We start from the raw sequence: 20,176 nt of genomic DNA on the forward strand, positions 1-20,176 counted from the left end.
TCCTAAGCTCCTCCCTGAGGGATTTTGGGGTCCCCCTGTGGATTTCAGGGTCCCCCAAAGGGGTTTTGGGGGTCCCCCAGAGTATCCCAGATTCCCCCTTAAGGGGTTTGGGTTGTCCAGACAGGTTTTTGGGGTCCCCCTGAGAGTTTTGGGGTGTCTGGAGGGGGTGTAGGAGTCTCTACAGAGAATCCCAGGGTCCTCCTAAGAGGATTTTGGGGTGCGCGGGGGGGGGGGTCTCAGTCCCCCCCAAAGGATATTGGGGTGCGGGGGGGTGTCTCAGTCCCCCCAAAGGATGTTGGGGTGCACAGAGGGGTCAGGATTCCCAATGGATATTGGGGTGCATGGGGGGGGGTCCTCAATCTCCCAATGGATATTGGGGTGCACGGAGGGGGTCTCAGTGTTCCCAATGGATATTGGGATGCGTGAGGGAGTCTCAGTCCCCCCAAAAGGATATTGGGGTGCATTGACCCCCCAAAGAATATTGGGGTGTACTGGGGGAGTCTCAGTGTTCCCAATGGATATTGGGGTGCACAGGCGGGGTCAGGATTCCCAATGGATATTGGGGTGCACGGGGGGCGTCTCAGTGTTCCCAACGGATATTGGGGTGCACTGGGGGGGTCTCAGTCCCCCAACGGATATTGGGGTGCGTGGGGGGGGTTCAGTCCCCCAACGGATTTTGGGGTGCACAGAGGGGTCAGGATTCCCAACAGATATCGGGGTGCTGGGGGGGGTGTCAGTATTCCCATAGGATATTGGGGCGCACAGGGGTTGTCAGAATTCCCATAGGATATTGGGGTGCTGTGGGGGTCTCAGTCCCCCTAAAGGATATTGGGGTGCACTGGGGGGGTCTCAGTCCCCCAACGGATATTGGGGTGCACTGGGGGGGGTCTCAGTCCCCCTAAATGATATTGGGGTGCTGGGTGGGGGTCAGTATTCCCATAGGATATTGGGGCGCACAGGGGTTGTAAGAATTCCCATAGGATATTGGGGTGCACTGGGGGGTGTCTCAGTCCCCCTAAAGGATATTGGGGTGCACTGGGGGGTGTCTCAGTCCCCCTAAATGATATTGGGGTGCTGGGTGGGGGGGGTCAGTATTCCCAATGGATATTGGGGTGCACAGAGGGATCAGGACTCCCAATGGATATTGGGGTGCACGGGGGGGTCTCAGAATTCCTATAGCATATTGGGGTGCACTGGGGGGGTCTCAGCCCTCCTAATATATTTTGGGGTGCTGTGGGGGGGTCAGAATTCCCAATGGATATTGGGGTGCTGTGGGGGGGGGTCAGTATTCCCAAAGGATATTGGGGCACACAGGGGTTATCAGAATTCCCATAGGATATTGGGGTGCCGTGGGGGGGGATTTAAAGCCATCAGAGTATTTTGGGGGTGTCTGACCCCCCCCCTTTAAATATTTTGGGGTCCCCCTTTTCCCATTCCAGACCATGGAAGCGGAAGCGCCCCCCCGCGCTTTGGAGCTTTCGGCGTTGGAAGCGGAAAAACAACCGATGGCGGCGGAAGAGGAAGAAAGAGCCCCCCAAGTTCCTCTTCCTGCGGAAAAGAACGGATTGGTGAAAGTGGGAAGCGAAGAGGAAGGATTGGGAAGAAGGGAAGGAATTTCCGGAGGGAAATTTACGGGATTGGGGAAGGAAGAGTTGTTACGCGCGGCCGAGAGTCCCCCCTGGAAGAAGGCGCGGGCGGTGCTCCTCCTCGTGTTTTGGTTGGGATGGTTGGGAATGTTGGGAGCGGCCGCCGCCATCGTGGCGCGCGCCCCCCGCTGCCGCCCGCTGCCCCCCCGCGCCTGGTGGGAAATGGGGGCGCTCTACAGGGCCCCCCCGAAAGCCTTCGCCGGCGAGCTTAAAGGTGAGTGGGTAAAAAAAGGGGGGGGGACCCCAAAAAAAAACCCCAAAAGAAAGGGTTATTTGTGACCTCTTTATTGCAAACAGATGCTGAACCCCAAAAGGGGTCGTCTTTCTGACCCCCCCCATTCCAAAGAGATCGTGAACCCCAAAAGGGAACCCCTTTTGTGACCCCCTGAACCCCAAAAAGAAGCGTTATCTGTGACCCCCACGTTCCAAAGGGACTCTGAACCCCCAAAAGAACCCTTATCTGTGACCCCCACATTCCAAAGGGACTCTGAACCCCCAAAAGAACCCATATCTGTGACCCCCCCATTCCAAAGAGATCGTGAACCCCAAAAGGGAACCCCTTTTGTGACCCCCTGAATCCCAAAAAGAATCCTTATCAGTGACCCCCACGTTCCAAAGGGACTCTGAACCCCAAAAGAACCCCTATCTGTGATCCCCCCCCCAATCCAAAGGGACCCCCAAAACCCCCAAAAGAACCCTTATCTGTGACCCCCCCATTCCAAAGGGACTCTGAACCCCAAAAGGAACCCCCATTTGTGACCCCCAAAACCCCAAAAAGAAGTGTTTTTTGTGACCCCACTACACTCAAAAGGGACTCTGAACCCCCAAAAGAATCCTTATCTGTGACCCCCCCCCCAATCCAAAGGGACACTGAACCCCAAAAGGGACCCCCTGTTTGTGACCCCCCCCACCCCAAAGGGACCCCCAAATGCCAAAGGGAACCCATATCTGGGGGCGCCCCTGGTGGGAAATGGGGGCGCTCTACAGGGCCCCCCCGAAAGCCTTCGCCGGCGAGCTTAAAGGTGAGTGGGTAAAAAAAAGGGGGGGGGGACCCCAAAAAAAAACCCCGAAAGAAAGGGTTAATTGTGACCCCCATAAGCCCAAAAGGACCCTGAACCCCAAAAGCGATCCCGTTTGTGGCCCCCCCATTCCAAAGGGACCCTGAACCCCAAAAGGGAACCCCTTTTGTGACCCCCCTGAACCCCAAAAAGAAGCGTTATCTGTGACCCCCACGTTCCAAAGGGACTCTGAACCCCCAAAAGAACCCTTATCTGTGACCCCCACATTCCAAAGGGACTCTGAACCCCAAAAGGAAGCCCCATTTGTGACCCCCTGAACCCCCAAAAGAATCCTTATCTGTGACTCCCCCACATTCCAAAGGCACTCTGAACCCCCAAAAGAACCCTTATCTGTGACCCCCCCCAATCCGAAGGGACTCTGAACCCCAAAAGGAAACCGCATTTCTGATCCCCTGAACCCCAAAAAGAAGCATTATCTGGGACCCCACTACACTCAAAAGGGACCCTGAACCCCTAAAAGAACCCTTATCTGTGACCCCCCCCCATTCCAAAGGGACCCCCAAAACCCCCAAAAGAACCCTTATGTGTGACCCCCCTAACCCCAAAGGGGACTCCTGTCTGGGGGCGCCCCTGGTGGGAAATGGGGGCGCTCTACAGGGCCCCCCCGAAAGCCTTCGCCGGCGAGCTTAAAGGTGAGTGGGTAAAAAAAAGGGGGGGGGACACCAAAAAAAACCCCAAAAGAAAGGGTTATTTGTGACCCCCATAAGCCCAAAGGGACCCTGAACCCCAAAAGGGATCCCGTTTGTGGCCCCCCCATTCCAAAGAGATCGGGAACCCCAAAAGGGAACCCCTTTTGTGACCCCCTGAATCCCAAAAAGAACCCTTATCTGTGACCCCCACATTCCAAAGGGACTCTGAACCCCAAAAGGGAACCCCTTTTGTGACCCCCTGAACGCCAAAAAGAAGCGTTATCTGTGACCCCCACGTTCCAAAGGGACTCTGAACCCCCAAAAGAACCCTTATCTGTGACCCCCACATTCCAAAGGGACTCTGAACCCCAAAAGGAAGCCCCATTTGTGACCCCCTGAACCCCCAAAAGAATCCTTATCTGTGACTCCCCCACATTCCAAAGGCACTCTGAACCCCCAAAAGAACCTTTATCTGTGACCCCCCCCAATCCGAAGGGACTCTGAACCCCAAAAGGAAACCGCATTTCTGATCCCCTGAACCCCAAAAAGAAGCATTATCTGGGACCCCACTACACTCAAAAGGGACCCTGAACCCCTAAAAGAACCCTTATCTGTGACCCCCCCCCCATTCCAAAGGGACCCCCAAAACCCCCAAAAGAACCCTTATGTGTGACCCCCCTAACCCCGAAGGGAACTCCTATCTGGGGGCGCCCCTGGTGGGAAATGGGGGCGCTCTACAGGGCCCCCCCGAAAGCCTTCGCCGGCGAGCTTAAAGGTGAGTGGGTAAAAAAAAGGGGGGGGGACCCCAAAAAAAAACCCCGAAAGAAAGGGTTAATTGTGACCCACATAAGCCCAAAAGGACCCTGAACCCCAAAAGCGATCCCGTTTGTGGCCCCCCCATTCCAAAGGGACTCTGAACCCCAAAAAGGAACCCCTTTTGTGACCCCCTGAACCCCAAAAAGAAGCGTTATCTGTGACCCCCACGTTCCAAAGGGACTCTGAACCCCCAAAAGAACCCTTATCTGTGACCCCCACATTCCAAAGGGACTCTGAACCCCAAAAGGAAGCCCCATTTGTGACCCCCTGAACCCCCAAAAGAATCCTTATCTGTGACTCCCCCACATTCCAAAGGCACTCTGAACCCCCAAAAGAACCCTTATCTGTGACCCCCCCCAATCCGAAGGGACTCTGAACCCCAAAAGGAAACCGCATTTCTGATCCCCTGAACCCCAAAAAGAAGCATTATCTGGGACCCCACTACACTCAAAAGGGACCCTGAACCCCTAAAAGAACCCTTATCTGTGACCCCCCCCCATTCCAAAGGGACCCCCAAAACCCCCAAAAGAACCCTTATGTGTGACCCCCCTAACCCCAAAGGGGACTCCTATCTGGGGGCGCCCCTGGTGGGAAATGGGGGCGCTCTACAGGGCCCCCCCGAAAGCCTTCGCCGGGGAGCTTAAGGGTGAGTGGTTAAAAAGGGGGGACCCCCAAAAAAAACCCCGAAAGAAAGGGTTAATTGTGACCCCCATAAACCCAAAGGGACCCTGAACCCCAAAAGGGATCCCGTTTGTGACCCCCCCATTCCAAAGGGACACTGAACCCCAAAAAGGAACCCCTTTTGTGACCCCTGAACCCCAAAAAGAAGCATTATCTGTGACCCCCCTCATTCCAAAGGGACCCTGAACCCCAAAAGGGACCGCATTTGTGGCCCCCACATTCCAAAGAGATCCTGAACCCCAAAAGGAAGCCCCATTTCTGACCCCTGAACCCCAAAAAGAACCCTTGTGACCCCACTACACTCAAAAGGGACCCTGAACCCCAAAAGGGACCCCCTGTTTGTGACCCCCCACTCCAAAGGGACCCTGAACCCCAAAAGGGACCCCCTGTTTGTGACCCCTCACTCCAAAGGGACCCCAAAAGCCAAAGGGACCCCTTATTTGTGACCCCCCCCCCCCATTCCCAGTCCCTCCCAGTTTCCCCCCCCCCCCACCCCACGTGGAACCCCATGACTGTCCGGGGGGGGGGGGGGCAGTGACTCAGCACTGGGGGGGACCCCAAATCTTGAAGGGGGTTTTGGGGGGGGTCTCAGTCCATTTTGGGGGTGTAGGAGCGGAGTTTTGGGGTTCAGAGTCTTTGTTTTGGGGTTACAGAGCTCGGTTTTGGGGTGAAAATGGTGATTTGGGGGATAAAGGGGTATCGATGTTGGGGGGTTGGGTTTGATTTTGGGGTACAGGAGTTCAGATCTTGGGGGGGCTCAGTTTTGGGGTGCAAGAGCTCAGTTTTGGGGTTACGGGGTCTGATTTTTGGGGTACTGTGTTTGTCGATCGGGGTTTGAGGTCTGATTTTGGCACTAAAAATCTGCTTTTTTTGGGGTACAGAGTCTTTTGGGGGGTTTGGAGTCTGATTTTGGGCTCTAAAATCTCAGTTTTGGGGTTCAGGGGTTCAGTTTTGGAGTCCAGGATTGGATTTGGGGGTTCAGGGTATGATTTTGAGCTCTAAAACCTGAATTTTGGGGTACAAGAGGTCAGTTTTGGGGTACAGGGTCTGAATTTGGGGTACAGAGTGTTTCTTTTGGGGTTTGGAGTCTGATTTTGGGCTCTAAAATCTCAGTTTTGGGGTTCAGGGGCTCAGTTTGGGGGTCCAGGGTCTGATTTTGGGGTACAGGGTCTTTCTTTTGGGGTTTAGGGTCTGATTTTGAGGTCTAAAACCTCGATTTTGGGGTTCAAGAGCTCAATTTTGGGGTTCAGGGTCTACTTTTGGGGTGCAGGAGCTCAATTTTGGGGTCCAGGGGCTCAGTTTTCGGGCAGAAGAGCTCCATTTTGGGGTTCAGGGTTTGAATTTTGGGGTACAAGAGCTCAATTTTGGGGTTCAGGGTCTGCTTTTGGGGTGCAAGAGCTCAATTTTGGGGTACAGGATACAATTTAGGGGGTTCAGGGTCTCAGTTTTGGGGTTCCGGTCTCAATTTTGGGGTTCAGGAGCTCAATTTTGGGGTTCAGGGTCTACTTTTGGGGCGCAGGAGCTCAATTTTGGGGTACAGGATCCAATTTGGGGGGTTTGGGGTCTGATTTTGGGCTCTAAAACCTCGATTTTGGGGTTCAGGGTCTCAATTTTGGGGTTCGGGAGTTCAATTTTGGTGTTCTGGTCTCAATTTTGGGGTTCAGGGTCTACATTTGGGGTGCAGGAGCTCAGTTTTGGGGTTCTGGGTCTCAATTTTGGGGTACAGGAGCTCAGTTTTGGGGTTCTGGGTCTCAATTTTGGGGTGCAGGAGCTTAGTTTTGGGGTACAAGAGCTCAATTTTGGGGTACAGGATCCAATTTTGGGGTTTGGGGTCTGATTTTGGGCTCTAAAACCTCAATTTTGGGGTTCAAGAGCTCAATTTTGGGGTTCAGGGTCTCAATTTGGGGTTCAGGAGCTCAGTTTGGGGGTTCAGAGTCTCAATTTTGGGGTTCAGGGTCTACTTTTGGGGTGCAGAAGCTCAATTTTGGGGTACAGCAGCTCAGTTTTGGGGTTCAGGGTCTCAATTTGAGGACAGAAACCCCAAATTTGGGGGTTCAGTGTTTGCATTTTGGGGTTCAGTGTTTGAATTTTGGGGTTCAGTGTTTGAATTCTGGGGGTGTCGTGTGTCTAACTTTTGGGGTCCCCCCTGTTTTTGGGGTGCAGGCGTTGCGCAGCGTCTGGAGCACGTGGCGGGGCTGCAGGTGCGGGGGTTGGTGTTGGGGCCGCTGCACCCCCAAATCCCTGGGGGGGACCCCAAAAATCTCTCCTTGGATCAACTCGACCCCCAACTCGGGACCCTCCAGGACTTCCAGGACCTCCTCAGCGCTGCCAGAAAGAGGGGTGAGAGCACCCCAAAAACCCGGGGGGGACCCCAAAACTGAGGGGGAGGGGGTGGAAATGGGGGGGACCCCAAAAATGGGGGTGAGCCCCAAAAATTGGGGTGGAAATGGGGGGGAAGAGCCCAAAAATAGGGGTGAAAATGGGAGTGAGAGCCCTAAAATGGGGGTGGGAATGGGGGGAGACCCCAAAAATGGGGGTGGAAATGGGGGTGGGAATGGGGGGACCCCAAAAATGGGGGTGAACCCTAAAAATGGGGGTAGAAATAGGGGGTGAACCCCAAAAATGGGGGTGGAAATGGGGGGAGACCCCAAAAATGGGGGTGGGAATAAAGCGAGAACCCCAAAAATGGGGCTGGGAATGGGGGGAGACCCCGAAAATGGGGGTGGAAATGGGGGGAGAACCCTAAAAATGGGGGTGGGAATGGGGGGAGAACCCCAAAAATGGGGGTGGGAATGGGGGGAGAACCCCCAAAAATGGGGATGGGAATGGGGGGAGACCCCAAAAATGGGGGTGGGAATAAAGGGAGAACCCCAAAAATGGAGGTGGAAATGGGGGGAGACCCCGAAAATGGGGGTGAACCCTAAAAATGGGGGTAGAAGTGGGGGGAGAACCCTAAAAATGGGGGTGGGAATGGGGGGAGAACCCCCAAAATGGGGGTGAACCCCAAAAATGGGGGGATGAGAGGTTTTGGGGGGGCCTGAGGTAAAGGGGGGACCCCAAAACAAGAAGGGGGGGGGAGTTGGGGGGTTCTGAACCCCCTTTTTTCCCCCCCTTCCAGGGCTGCAGGTGTTGGTGGATGTGACCCCAAATCCTGGGAAGGGGTCGGCCTGGATGGGGGCGGAGAAGGACCCCCAATTCCTGACGGGGGTGACGGTATGTGGGGCGCCCCACGGCGAGCGGGGGGGGGCGGTTATGGGGCAATAAAAGGGGGTTATGGGGCAGAGAGAGGGGATTATGGGGCGGTTATGAGGCAGAGAAGGGGTTATGGGGTAATAAAGGCGGTTATGGGGCAGAGAAAGGGGTTTGGGGGCAGTTATGGGGCAGTAAAGGTGGTTATGGGGCAGAGAAGGGTTTTGGAGGCGGTTATGGGGTATTAAAGGGGGTTATGGGGCAATAAAGGTGGTTATGGGGCAGAGAAGGGGTTTGGGGGGTGGTTATGGGGCAGAGAAGGCGGTTATGGGGTAATTATGGAGCAGTAAAGGTGGTTATGGGGCAGAGAAGGGGATTTTGGGGGCGGCTATGGGGCAGTTATGGGGCAGAGAAGGGGCTTGGGGGTGGTTATGGGGCAGAGAAGGGGGTTTGGGGGTGGTTATGGGGCAGTAAAGGGGCTTATGGGGCAGAGAAGGGGTTTGGGGGGTGGTTATGGGGCAGAGAAGGCGGTTATGGGGTAATTATGGAGCAGTAAAGGTGGTTATGGGGCAGAGAAGGGGGTTATGGGGTGATTATGGGGCAGTTATGGGGCAGAGAAGGGGTTTGGGGTCAGTTATGGGGCAGTAAAGGGGGCTATGGGTCAGAGAAGGGGTTTGGGGGGTGGTTATGGGGCAATAAAGGGGATTATGGGGCAGAGAAGGGGGTTTAGGGGGCGGGTTATGGGGCAGAGAAAGGGGTTATGGGGCAATTATGGAGCAGTAAAGAGGGTTATGGGGCAGAGAAAGGGTTTGGGGGTGGTTATGAGGTAATAAAGGGGGTTTGGGGTTGGTTATGGGGCAGGGGGTGTTGTGGGGCGCTGCGCTATGGGGCAGAGCGCTGACCCTCTCCTCTCTGTGCCCCATAGCGAGCGCTGAACGTGTGGTTGGAGCGCGGCGTCAGCGGCTTCTTCATCGACGGCATCGAAGAGCTCCCGGTGAGGCTGTGGGGCGCTGTGGGGCTGGGGAGGGAGCTATGGGGCGGGGGAGGGAGCTATGGGGCTGAGGGGGGCTATGGGGCAGGGGAGGGAGCTACGGGGCTGAGGGGTGCTATGGGGCAGGGGAGGGAGCTATGGGGCTGAGGGGGGCTATGGTGCAGGGGAGGGAGCTGTGGGGCAGGGGAGGGAGCTATGGGGCTGAGGGGGGCTATGGGGCAGGGGAGGGAGCTATGGGGCAAGAGAGGGAGCTATGGGGCTGAGGGGGGCTATGGGGCAAGAGAGGGAGCTATGGGGCTGAGGGGGGCTATGGTGCAAGGGAGGGAGCTATGGGGCAGGAGAGGGAGGTATGGGGCTGAGGGGAGCTATGGGGCAGGAGAGGGAGCTATGGGGCTGAGGGGGGCTATGGGGCAATATGGGGCTGGGGTGCACTATGGGGCAGCGGTGTGGGGCAATATGGAGCAGCGCTATGGGTCACTGTGGGTTCCTATGGATCACTATGGGGCAGTGCTATGGGGCACTGTGGGTCGCTATGGGGCACCGCTATGGAGCACTGTGGGTCGCTATGGGGCAGCTCTGACCCCCATTTCAGCCCACAGTTCTCGCCGAGTGGAGGAATCTCACTGAGCGCCAAAGAGACGACGGCATCGACAGGTGCTCCCCCCAAAACTGCCCCCCGGAAACTTCCCCCCCCATAACTGCCCCCCTGGAAACTGCGCCCCCAACAAAACTGCCCCCCAACTAATCTCCCTTTCAGCTCTTCTTCCTTTCAGTCCCCCTTTTCAGCTCCTCTTTCCTTTTTTACTTTTTTCCTCTTTTTTACCCCTTTTTTTCTGATCACTCTTTTTACCCCTTTTTACCCCCCTCCGCTTTTTATCCCCTTTTTATCCATCACTCTTTTTACCCCCTCTTCTCTTTTTATCCCCTTTTTATCCATCACTCTTTTTACCCCTTTTTATCCCTCTCCGCTTTTTACCCTCTTTTTACTCTTCATTCTTTTTATCCCTTTTTATTCTCTCTCCACCTTTTTATCTTTTCTCCGCCTTTTTAACTGTTTTATTTCTCCCCCCTTTTTACTGCTTTCATCTTCTTTTATATCCCTTTCACCTCCTTTTTATCCCCTCCCCCCCTTTTTACCCCCTCTCCCCCTTTTTACCCCTCTCTACTCCCTCTCCCCCTTTTTATCCCCTCTCCCCCTTTTTATCCCCTCTCCCCCTTTTTATCCCCTCTCCCCCTTTTTACTCCCTCTCCCCCTTTTTGCCCCCCTCTCCCCCTTTTTGCTCCCCTCTCCCCCTTTTTGCTCCCCTCTCCCCCTTTTTGCCCCCCTCTCCCCCTTTTTGCCCCCTCTCCCCCTTTTTGCCCCCCTCTCCCCCTTTTTGCCCCCCTCTCCCCCTTTTTGCCCCCCTCTCCCCCTTTTTGCCCCCCTCTCCCCCTTTTGCCCCCCTCTCCCCCTTTTTGGCCCCCTCTCCCCCTTTTTGCCCCCTCTCCCCCTTTTTGCCCCCCTCCCCCTTTTTGCCCCCCTCCCCCTTTTACTCCCCTCCCCCTTTTACTCCCCTCCCCCTTTTACTCCCCTCCCCTTTTTACCCCCTCTCCCCCTTTTTACCCCCTCTCCCCCTTTTTACCCCCTCTCCCCCTTTTTACCCCCTCTCCCCCTTTTTACGCCCTCCTTTATTTCTCTCTCCTTTTTTACCCCTTTCACCTCGTTTTTTACCCCTTTCACCTCGTTTTTTCACCCCTTTATCTTCCCTTCACCCCTTTTTATTCCTTTCACTCCTTTTTTACTGTCTTCACCCCTTTTTATCTTCTCACTCCTTTTATTCTTCTTTTTGTACCCATCACCAACTTTTCTACCCCACCCCTTTTTTACTTCCCTCACCCTCTTCTTACCCTACTTTTTATCCTCTTCACCCCCTTTTCTACCCCCTTCCTGTCTTTTTTAACTCCCTTCCCTCCTTTTTTACCCCCTTCCTGCTTTTTACCCCCTCACACCCCGTTTTTATTCCCCTCACCCCCTTTTTACCCCCTTTTCTATACCATCCCCCCCTTTTTACCCACTTTTTCCCTCTCGTCTCCCTTTTTTCCTCCTCCCCCCATTTTTATTCCACTCACCCCCATTTTTACCCCCTCCCCCCGGTTTTTTACCCTCTCACTCCCTTTTTACCCCCATTTTTACACCCTCACCCCCTTTTTTTATCCCTTCACCCCTTTTTTACCCCCCATTTTCCCCCCCTCACCCCCATTTTTACCCACTCTCACCCCCTTTTTGCCGCCCTTTCCCCCTTTTTACTACTTTCACCCCCCTTTTTCCCCCCCTTCACCCCGTTTTCTGCCCCCCCAGAGTGCTGCTAGGGGGTTCCCGGCTGGTTGACGCCCCCCGTTTACGGAGTGTCATGGAGGAATCGGGACTGGCGGTGGTTTTGGGGCGATTCCTGGAGGCTCTCAGCCCTTCGACCCCCCCGGACGACGTCCCCCAACAACTGCTCCAGTTCCTGCTGCCAGAGACCAAACTCGCCTGGGCCGTGAGTCACCCCAAAACTGGCCCCCCGAACCCCAAAATCCTTTCCTACGTCTCCTGTTTCCCCCTCACCCCCATGTCCCCCATTTTCTCCCTCACCGCCATTTCCCCCCATTTCTCACCCACACCCTCGTTTTTCACCCCCATTTTGCCACCATTTTTCTCCCTCACCCCCATTTTCCTTCTATTCCGCCCTCACCCCATTTTTCCTCTCACCCCCATTTTCCCACCATTTTCTCCCCTCACCCCTATTTTTTCTCTATTTTCTCCTCTCACCCCCATTTTCCTTCCATTTTCCCCCCTCACCCCCATTTTCTTTCTATTCCGCCCTCACCCCCATTTCCCCCCTCACCCCATTTTTCCTCTCACCCCCATTTTCCCACCATTTTCTCCCCTCACCCCCCTTTTCTCTCTATTTTCTTTTCTCACCCTATTTTCCTTCTATTTTCCCCCCTCATCCCATTTTTCCTCTCACCCCCATTTTCCTGCCATTTTCCCCCCACCCTGTTTTCCCCCTCACACCCATTTTCCCGTTTCCCCCACCCCGTTTTCCCTTCTCACCCCCATTTCCCCCCATTTTCCCTCCTCACCCCCATTTCCCCCCATTTTCTCCCCTCACCCCATTTTCTCCCCTCACCCCCATTTTACCGCCCTACTTCCCCCATCCCTATTTCCCCCTTTTCCCCCCTCACCCCATTTTCTCTATTTCTTTCACCCGTTTTCCCCCCATTTCCCCCACCCCCATTTTCCCGCCATTTTCTCCCCTCACCGCGTTTCCCCCTTCACCCCCATTTCCTCCTTTTCTCCCCTCACCGCCAATTTCCCCCATTTCCCCCTCACACGCTCATTTCTCACCTCCATTTTCCCCTCACCCCCATTTTCCTGCCATTTTTCCCCTCACCCCATTTTCTCTCTATTTTTCCCTTCACCCCCATTTTTCCCCTCACCCCCCCTTTTCCCCCATTTTCCCCCTCACCCCCGTTTCCCCCCTCACCCCATTTTCCCGCCATTTCCCCCTCACCACCATTTTCCCCCCATTTTTCCCCTCACCCCACTTTCCCCCTCACCGCCATTTCCCGCCATTTTGCCCCTCACCCCCATTTCCCCCCACCCCATTTTCCCGCCATTTCCCCCTCACCGCCATTTTCCCCCCATTTTTTCCCCTCACCCCCATTTTTTCCCTTCACCCTCATTTTCCTGCCATTTCCCCCCTCACCCCCATTTTCCCATTTTTCCTCCTGACTCCCATTTTCCCCCTTACTACTATTTTTCTGCCATTTTTCCCCTCACCCCCATTTTCCCACCATTTTTCCTCCTTCACCCCCATTTTTCTCCCTCACCCCCATTTTCCCGCCATTTTCCTCCTCACCGTTTTCCCCCTATTTTCTCTCCTCACTCCCATTTTTCCCCTCGTCGCCCCCATTTTCCCCCCATTTCTCACCATTTTTCTCCCTCACCCCATTTTCACCCCCACATCCTTTCCTCACCCCCATTTCCCCCCATTTCCCTTCCTCACTCCCATTTTTCCCCTCATCAGCCCCATTTTTCCCCTTACCCCATTTTCACCCCCATTTCCCCCCATTTTCCCCCTCATCACCCCCATTTTCCCTCTATTTTCTCTCCTCACCCCCATTTTCCCCCTATTTTCACCCCCATTTTCCCCCCCACCTGCATTCCCCCCCCTTTCCCTCTCTCCCCCCCATTTTTCTCCCCACACCCCCCCCATTTCCCTCTCCTCACCCCCACATTTCACCTTCCCCAAAGGTGGGGTCCCCGTGGGCGCACATGGCGTCGCTGTCCCCCCACCTGACGGCGCAGCGGCTGCTTCTGCTCTGGGCCCTCCCGGGGACCCCCGTGATCAGCTATGGCGACGAGATAGGGCTGAGAGACCCCCCCGAGGGGGGGCAGGAGGTGAGGGGATGGGGGGGGCAAATGGGGTGGGGAGGGGGAAGGGGGGGCAGAGGGGTGGGAGGGGCAAAAAGGGGGGGGAGAGAGGGGGTAAAAAGGGGGGCCAAAAAGGGGTGGGAGGGGAAAGGGGGGCAAAAGGGGGGAGGGCGGAAGGGGGGCAAAAAGGGGGAAGGGGGAAGGGGTAGAGGGGGAAAAGGGGGGGCAGATAGGGGTGGGAGGGGGACAAAAAGGGGGAGAGGGAGAAAAGGGGGGCGAAAAGGGTGGCGGGGGAAAGGAGGGCAAAGGGGGGCAAAAAGGGGGAGCAAAGGGGGGGCAAAGGGGGGGAAGGGGCAAAAGGGGGGAGGGGGGGCAAAAAGGGGGGAGGGGGGAAGGGGGGCAAAAGGAGAGAGGGGGAAAGGGGGGGCAAAAATGGGGAAAGGGGGGAGAGGAGGAAAAGGGGGGCAAAAAGGGGTGAAAAGAGGGGGCAAAGGGGGGAAGGGGCAAAAAGGGGGCAAAAGGGGGGGAGGGGGGCAAAAAGGAGGGCAAAAGGGGGGAGAGGGGGAAAGGGGGGGCAAAAAGGGGGCAAAAAGGGGAAGGGGGGGCAAAAAGGAGGGCAAAAAGGGGGGAGAGGGGGAAAGAGGGGGCAAAAAGGGGAAAGGGGGGCAGGAAGGGGGGAAAGGGGGGCAAAAAGGGGAAAGGGGGGCAGGAAGGGGGGCAAAAAGGGGGGAAGGGGGAAAAAGGGGGGAAGGGGGGCAGAAGGGGGGAAACGGGGGCAAAAAGGGGGGAAGGGGGGGCAAAGGGGTGGGAGGGAGGAAAAAGGGAGGGGGGAAAAGGGGGGGAAGGGGCAAAAAGGGGGAGGGGGGCAAAAAGGAGGGGGGCAAAAAGGGGGGAGAGGGGGAAAGGGGGGGCAAAAAGGGGGGAAGGGGGGGCAAAAAGGAGGGCAAAAAGGGGGGAGAGGGGGAAAGGGGGGGCAAAAAGGGGAAAGGGAGGCAGGAAGGGGGGAAAGGGGGGCAAAAAGGGGGGAAGGGGAAAAAGGGGGAAAGGGGGGCAGAAGGGGGGAAACGGGGGCAAAAAGGGGGGAAAGGGGGCAAAAAGGGGGGAAGGGGGCAAAAAGGGGGGAAGGGGGGCAAAGGGGTGGGAGGGAGGAAAAAGGGAGGGGGGAAAAGGGGGGGAAGGGGGAAAAGGAGCAAAACGGGGGAGGGGAAAAGGGGGGCAAAAAGGGGGGAGGGGGCAATTAGGGGGTTGGGGAGGCAATTAGGGGGTTGGGGGTCGGGATTTGGGGGTCCTGACCCTCCCCCCTCCCCCCGCGCAGCCCCCCGAGATGCCGTGGGAGCTCATTGACTCCGTGGAGGAGGGGAACGAGACTGAGGTGAGGAGGGGTTAATTAGGGGAGGGGTAATTAAAAGGGGGGGTAATTAAGGGGGGGGGCACCTAAAGTGGGTAAAGTGGGGATTTGGGGGGGGTGGGGTGTGATTTGGGGGGGTAATTAAAAGGGGGGGATCCTAAGGTGGTAATTGGGGGGGGGGGGGGCAGGGGTAGAGGGGGTTAATTAAGGCGGGTGGTGTTGTGGTAATTAGGAGTGGGGGTTAATTAGTGGGTTTGGGGGGGTATTTAGGGAGTGGGGGGGCACTTAAGAGTGATTTGGGAGGGCAGGAGGGGGTGGGGGTGTTAATTAGTGGGGCTAATTAGGGGGTGTGGGGTTAATTAGGGGGTCTGGGGGTATTAATTAGGGGGTCTGGGGGGTATTTAGGCATTGGGGGCTAATTAGAGTTCTGGGGCTCTAGGAGGCTAATTAGGGGTCTGGGGTGCTAATTAGGGGTTCTAGAGGTGCTAATTAGGGGTCTGGGTGACTAATGAGGGGCTCTAGGAGGCTAATTAGGGGTCTGGGGGGCTAATGAGGGGCTCTGGGAGGCTAATTAGGGGTTTGGGGGTCTAATTAGGAGTTCTAGGGGTGCTAATTAGGGCTCTGGGTGACTAATGAGGGGCTCTAGGAGGCTAATTAGGGGTCTGGGTGACTAATGAGGGGCTCTAGGAGGCTAATTAGGGGTCTGGGGGGCTAATGAGGGGCTCTGGGAGGCTAATTAGGGGTTTGGGGGTCTAATTAGGAGTTCTAGGGGTGCTAATTAGGGCTCTGGGTGACTAATGAGGGGCTCTAGGAGGCTAATTAGGGGTCTGGGTGACTAATGAGGGGCTCTAGGAGACTAATTAGGGCTCTGGGGGACTAATAAGGAGGTTTGGGGGGCATTTAGGGGGTGGGGGCTAATTAGGGGGAGTGAGGGGCGTTTAAGGGGTGGGGTCGCTAATTAGAGGGTATGAGAGTGTTAATTAGGGTATCTGGGGGCATTTATGGGGGTGTGGGGGACTAATTAAGGGATGGGGTCTAATTAGGGGGTCTGGAGGGCATTTGGGTGGGCTAATTAGGGGTCTGGGGGCTAATTAGGGGGTCTGAGGAGTAATTATGGGGTTTGGGGGGTTAATTAGGGGGTGGGGGGCGAATTAGGGGGTCTGCGAGTGTTAATTGGGGGTTCTGGGGGGGCTAATTAGGGAGTGATGGAGGGGGGCAGGAATGGAGGGTGAGGTGGGCGGGGCTATTGAGAGGGGGCGTGGCCTCAACTGAGGGGGCGGGTGCGCAGTGGGCGTTGCCTTATATGGGAGGAGGCGTGGCTTTGGTTACTGGGGCCCATCAGTGCCACGTGACTGCGTGCGGGCAGTGGGCGTGGCTTTCTCTGAGAGGGGGCGTGGCCAGCGCTGCCCCGCGGGAGCTCTTAAAGGGACCGCGCGCCCTGTTTTGATTATGGGGTTATTATTGGAGGCACTTATGGGGCAGAGAAGGCACTTATGGGGCACTTGTGGGTCGCAGCGTCGTTAACCCCTTCCTCCCCACAGGCCCAATGGCTCCTGGGGCTGTGCCGCCGCCTCGGCGCCCTACGGCTACGCGAGCGCTCTTTGGCTATGGGCGACGCCATCGCTCTCAGCCCCATAGCGGCCTCCTCCAGCCCCATAGCGGCCTCCTCCAGCCCCACAGCGGCCTCCTCCAGCCCCATAGCAGCTCTCCTACGGCGTTGGGACCAGAGCGAGCGGTTCCTGCTGGTACTGAACCCCACGGCGCAGGCTGTGGGGCCCCTGGAGCTGCGCGACCCACGGCTGCCCCATAGCGCCGCGCTGCGTCTCAGCACCCACCTTGTCCCCACCAAAGACCCACAGGTGGATTTGGGGGCCCTCCAGCTCCTGCCCTACGAGGGTTTACTGCTCAGCTTTCCCCCCGACCCATAGCGGCTGCCCCATAGATCCGTTGTGACCCATAGCTGCTGCCCCATAGATGAGTTTCGGTGCCCTATAGATCTGCTTTGACCCATAGATTTGTGTTGGAGTGTAGGGACTGACCCATAGATTTGCTTTGACCTATAGCAGCGCCCGCAGAGCCCCCACAGGGATCTCCTGACCCATAGCGGCTGCCCCATAGATTGGCCGTGACCTATAGCGACTGACCCACAGAGGCCTTCAAGACCCACAGAGGCCTTCAGGACTCATAGGGATCTCCTGACCCATAGCGGCTGCCCCATAGATTGGCCGTGACCCATAGCGACTGACCCACAGAGGACTTCAGGACCCATAGGGATCTCCTGACCCATGGCAGCTGCCCCATAGATTGGCTGTGACCCATAGCGAGTGCCCCATAGGGACTTCCTGACCCATAGCGACTGCCCCATAGAGGCTTTCTGACCCATACAGGGCCTCTGAGCCATAGTGACTGCCCCATAGATCCTTCTGGACCCATAGGAACTGTCCCACAGGGACCTCCTGACCCATAGCAACTGCCCCATAGATCCTTCTGGACCCATAGCGACTGCCCCATAGCGATCTCCTGACCCATAGGAGCCCCCCTGCCCCATAGCGCCTTCAGGACCCTCAACTTGGGGGGCAGAGGGGTTCCCTCAGAGCATCCACATGTGGCCTTGAGCCCCCCCACGACCCACAACTTGGGGGGCGCCCCCTAACCAACACCCCACACACACCCCGCGCTGCGACCCACACGTGTGGGGCAGCTTCCAGACCCCCAACAAGGGGGAACACAGCACTCCCCTCCCCCCCAATCTGGGGGGTCATTTTGGGGTCCCCCCCCCCATCGCTATGGGGCTCAGGGGACTCTCTGCCCCACATCCTTTGGGGCTTTGGGGCGCTGCCCTCCATAATAAAGGAGTTGATTTGTGCACTTGGGGGGCTGAGAGGTACTTGTGGGGCTGAAGAGGTATTTGTGGGGCTGAGGGGGCACTTTGAGGGGCACTTGTGGGGCTGAGAGAGGTCACTTGTGGGGCTGAGGAGGTCATTAGTGGGGCTCCTATGGGGCTGGGGGGCACTTGTGGGGCTGACGGGGTCATTTGTGGGGCTGAGAGGGCACTTGTGGGGCTGAAGGGGCACTTGTGGGGCTGACGGGGTCATTAGTGGGGCTCCTGTGGGGCTGAGGAGTTACTTGTAGGGCTGAGAGGGCACTTGTGGGGCTAAAGGGTCACTTATGGGTCACTTGTGGGGTTGAGAGCACTTGTGGGTCACTTGTGGGGCTGAAGGAGCACTTGTGGGGCTGAGAGGGCACTTGTGGGGCTGAGGGGGTCATTTGTGGGGCTGAGAGGGCACTTGTGGGGCTGAAGGGGCACTTGTGGGGGACTTATGGGGCTGAGGGAGCACTTGTGGGGCTGACGGGGTCATTAGTGGGGCTCCTGTGGGGCTGAGGAGTTACTTGTGGGGCTGAAGGGGCACTTGTGGGGCTGAGGGAGTACTTGTGGGTCACTTGTGGGGCTGAGGGGTCACGTGTGGGGCTGCGAAGCCCCGTGGGAGGGGCACTTTGTTCACTTCCGGTCCCGCCTCGCGCTGCCGGGTTTCCCGCCCTGCGTGACCGGAAGTCCCACCCCTCTGCCTCACCGGAAGCGGAAGTAGCGGCGATGAAGCTGCTCACCCACAACCTGCTGAGCTCCCACGTGCGGGGACTGAGGCCCGGGGGGGGCTTCCCCCTCCGCATCAGGGTGGGACTGGGAGCACTGGGGGGGGGACTGGGAGGGGATTGAGGGAACTGGGAGGCACTGGGAGGGGACTGGGATGGACTGGGAGGGGACTGAGGGAACTGGGAGGCACTGGGAGGGGACTGGGATGGACTGGGAGGGGACTGGGAGCACGGGGAGGGACTGGGATAGGATTGGAAGGGGACTGGGAGGGGACTGGGAGGCACTGGGAGGGGATTGAGGGAACTGGGAGGGACTGCGATAGGATTGGGAGGCACTGGGATGGCACTGGGAAGGACTGGGAGCACTGGGAGGGGAATGGAGAGGACTGGGATGGGACTGGGAAGGAGTGGTGTGGAACTGGGAGCAACTGGGATGGGGATTGTGGGAACTGGGAAGGGACTGGGATGAACTGGGGGGGACTGGGATGGGATTGGGAGGGATTGGGAAGGAGTGGTGTGGGACTGGGAGCGACTGGGATGGGGATTGAGGGGACTGGGGGGGACTGGGATGAGATTGGGAGGGACTGGGAGAGCACTGTGAGGGATTGGGATGGGACTGGGAAGGACTGAGGTGGAACTGGGAGGCACTGGGATGGACTGGGAAGGAGTGGTGTGGGACTGGGAGCAACTGGGTTGGGATTGAGGGAACTGGGAGGGGACTGGGATGGGATTGGGAGGGACTGGGAGAGCACTGGGAAGGACTGGGAGGCACTGGGAGGGATTGGGATGGGACTGGGAAGGACTGAGGTGGGACTGGGAGGCACTGGGATTGACTGGGAAGGAATCGGAGGCACTGGGATTGACTGGGAAGGAGTGGTGTGGGACTGGGAGCGACTGGGTTGGGATTGAGGGAACTGGGATGAACTGGGGGGGACTGGGATGGGTTTGGGAGGGCACTGGGAAGGACTGGGAGGGATTGGGATGGGGTGGGAAGGACTGGGAGAGCACTGGGGGGACTGGGAGGCACTGGGAGGGATTGAGATGGAACTGGGAGGGGACTGGGAGGCACTGGGATGGGACTGGGAAGAACTGGGGTGGGATTTTGAGGGCCTGGGATGGGACTGGGGGAACTGGGAGAGCACTGGGCTGGGTTGGGGGGGGGCACTGGTTTATACTGGGAGACTCCTTAAACCTCCCATTACCCAACTGGGAGAGCACTGGTCTTACTGGTTTCTTTCTTTCCTTTCACCTTCCTGCCCTGAACTGGTTTCTACTGGTTTTTCTTCATCTCTGTCGGCGTTTACTGGTCCATACTGGTTTATACTGGTTTATACTGGTTTATACTGGTCCAGGCGGAGCAGGTGGGGGTTCGTCCGGTGCCCTTCAACGCGGCCTTCGTGGCGCGATTGGTGCCGCGTCTGCGCTGGGCGGCGCTGCGGGAGGCGGCCGACAGCGTGAGGGGCGCTATGGGGCGGCTATGGGGCAGCTATGGGGCAGGGGAGGGGCTGTGGGGCAGAGGGGAGGGGCTATGGGGCAGCTGTGGGGCAGAGGGAAGGGGCTGTGGGGAAGAGGGGAGGGGCTGTGGGGCAGAGGGGAGGGGATGTGGGGCAGAGGGGAGGCTGTGGGGAAGAGGGGAGGGGCTGTGGGGCAGAGGGGAGGGGCTGTGGGGAAGAGGGGAGGGGCTGTGGGGAAGAGGGGAGGGGCTGTGGGGCAGAGGGGAGGGGCTATGGGGCAGCTGTGGGGCAGAGGGAAGGGGCTGTGGGGCAGAGGGGAGGGGATGTGGGGCAGAGGGGAGGCTGTGGGGAAG

The 20,176-nt window shown here is 57.4% G+C and overlaps 2 protein-coding genes across 2 annotated transcripts; both read left to right on the top strand.

Annotated features, from left to right (window-relative positions):
• The first annotated feature begins 1,439 nt into the window (after window positions 1-1,439).
• SLC3A2 (solute carrier family 3 member 2) lies at window positions 1,440-16,941 on the top strand. The gene is made up of 9 exons (XM_054052550.1): window positions 1,440-1,860; window positions 7,015-7,191; window positions 7,970-8,064; window positions 8,966-9,034; window positions 9,624-9,685; window positions 11,370-11,550; window positions 13,311-13,457; window positions 14,746-14,802; window positions 16,320-16,941. The coding sequence occupies exons 1-9, from the start codon at window positions 1,443-1,445 to the stop codon at window positions 16,704-16,706; spliced, it is 1,593 nt and encodes a 530-aa protein (XP_053908525.1). The 5' UTR covers window positions 1,440-1,442; the 3' UTR covers window positions 16,707-16,941.
• A 1,384-nt stretch (window positions 16,942-18,325) lies between these two features.
• TRMT112 (tRNA methyltransferase activator subunit 11-2) lies at window positions 18,326-19,851 on the top strand (the record flags this gene model as incomplete). The annotated part of the gene is made up of 2 exons (XM_054052568.1): window positions 18,326-18,451; window positions 19,722-19,851. Coding segments are annotated over exons 1-2 (211 nt in total), but the record flags the coding sequence as incomplete, so codon positions are not given.
• Window positions 19,852-20,176: the final 325 nt, after the last annotated feature.

Source organism: Cuculus canorus, chromosome 34 (assembly GCF_017976375.1).
Source record: "Cuculus canorus isolate bCucCan1 chromosome 34, bCucCan1.pri, whole genome shotgun sequence".
NCBI classification, from domain to species: Eukaryota; Metazoa; Chordata; class Aves; order Cuculiformes; family Cuculidae; genus Cuculus; species Cuculus canorus.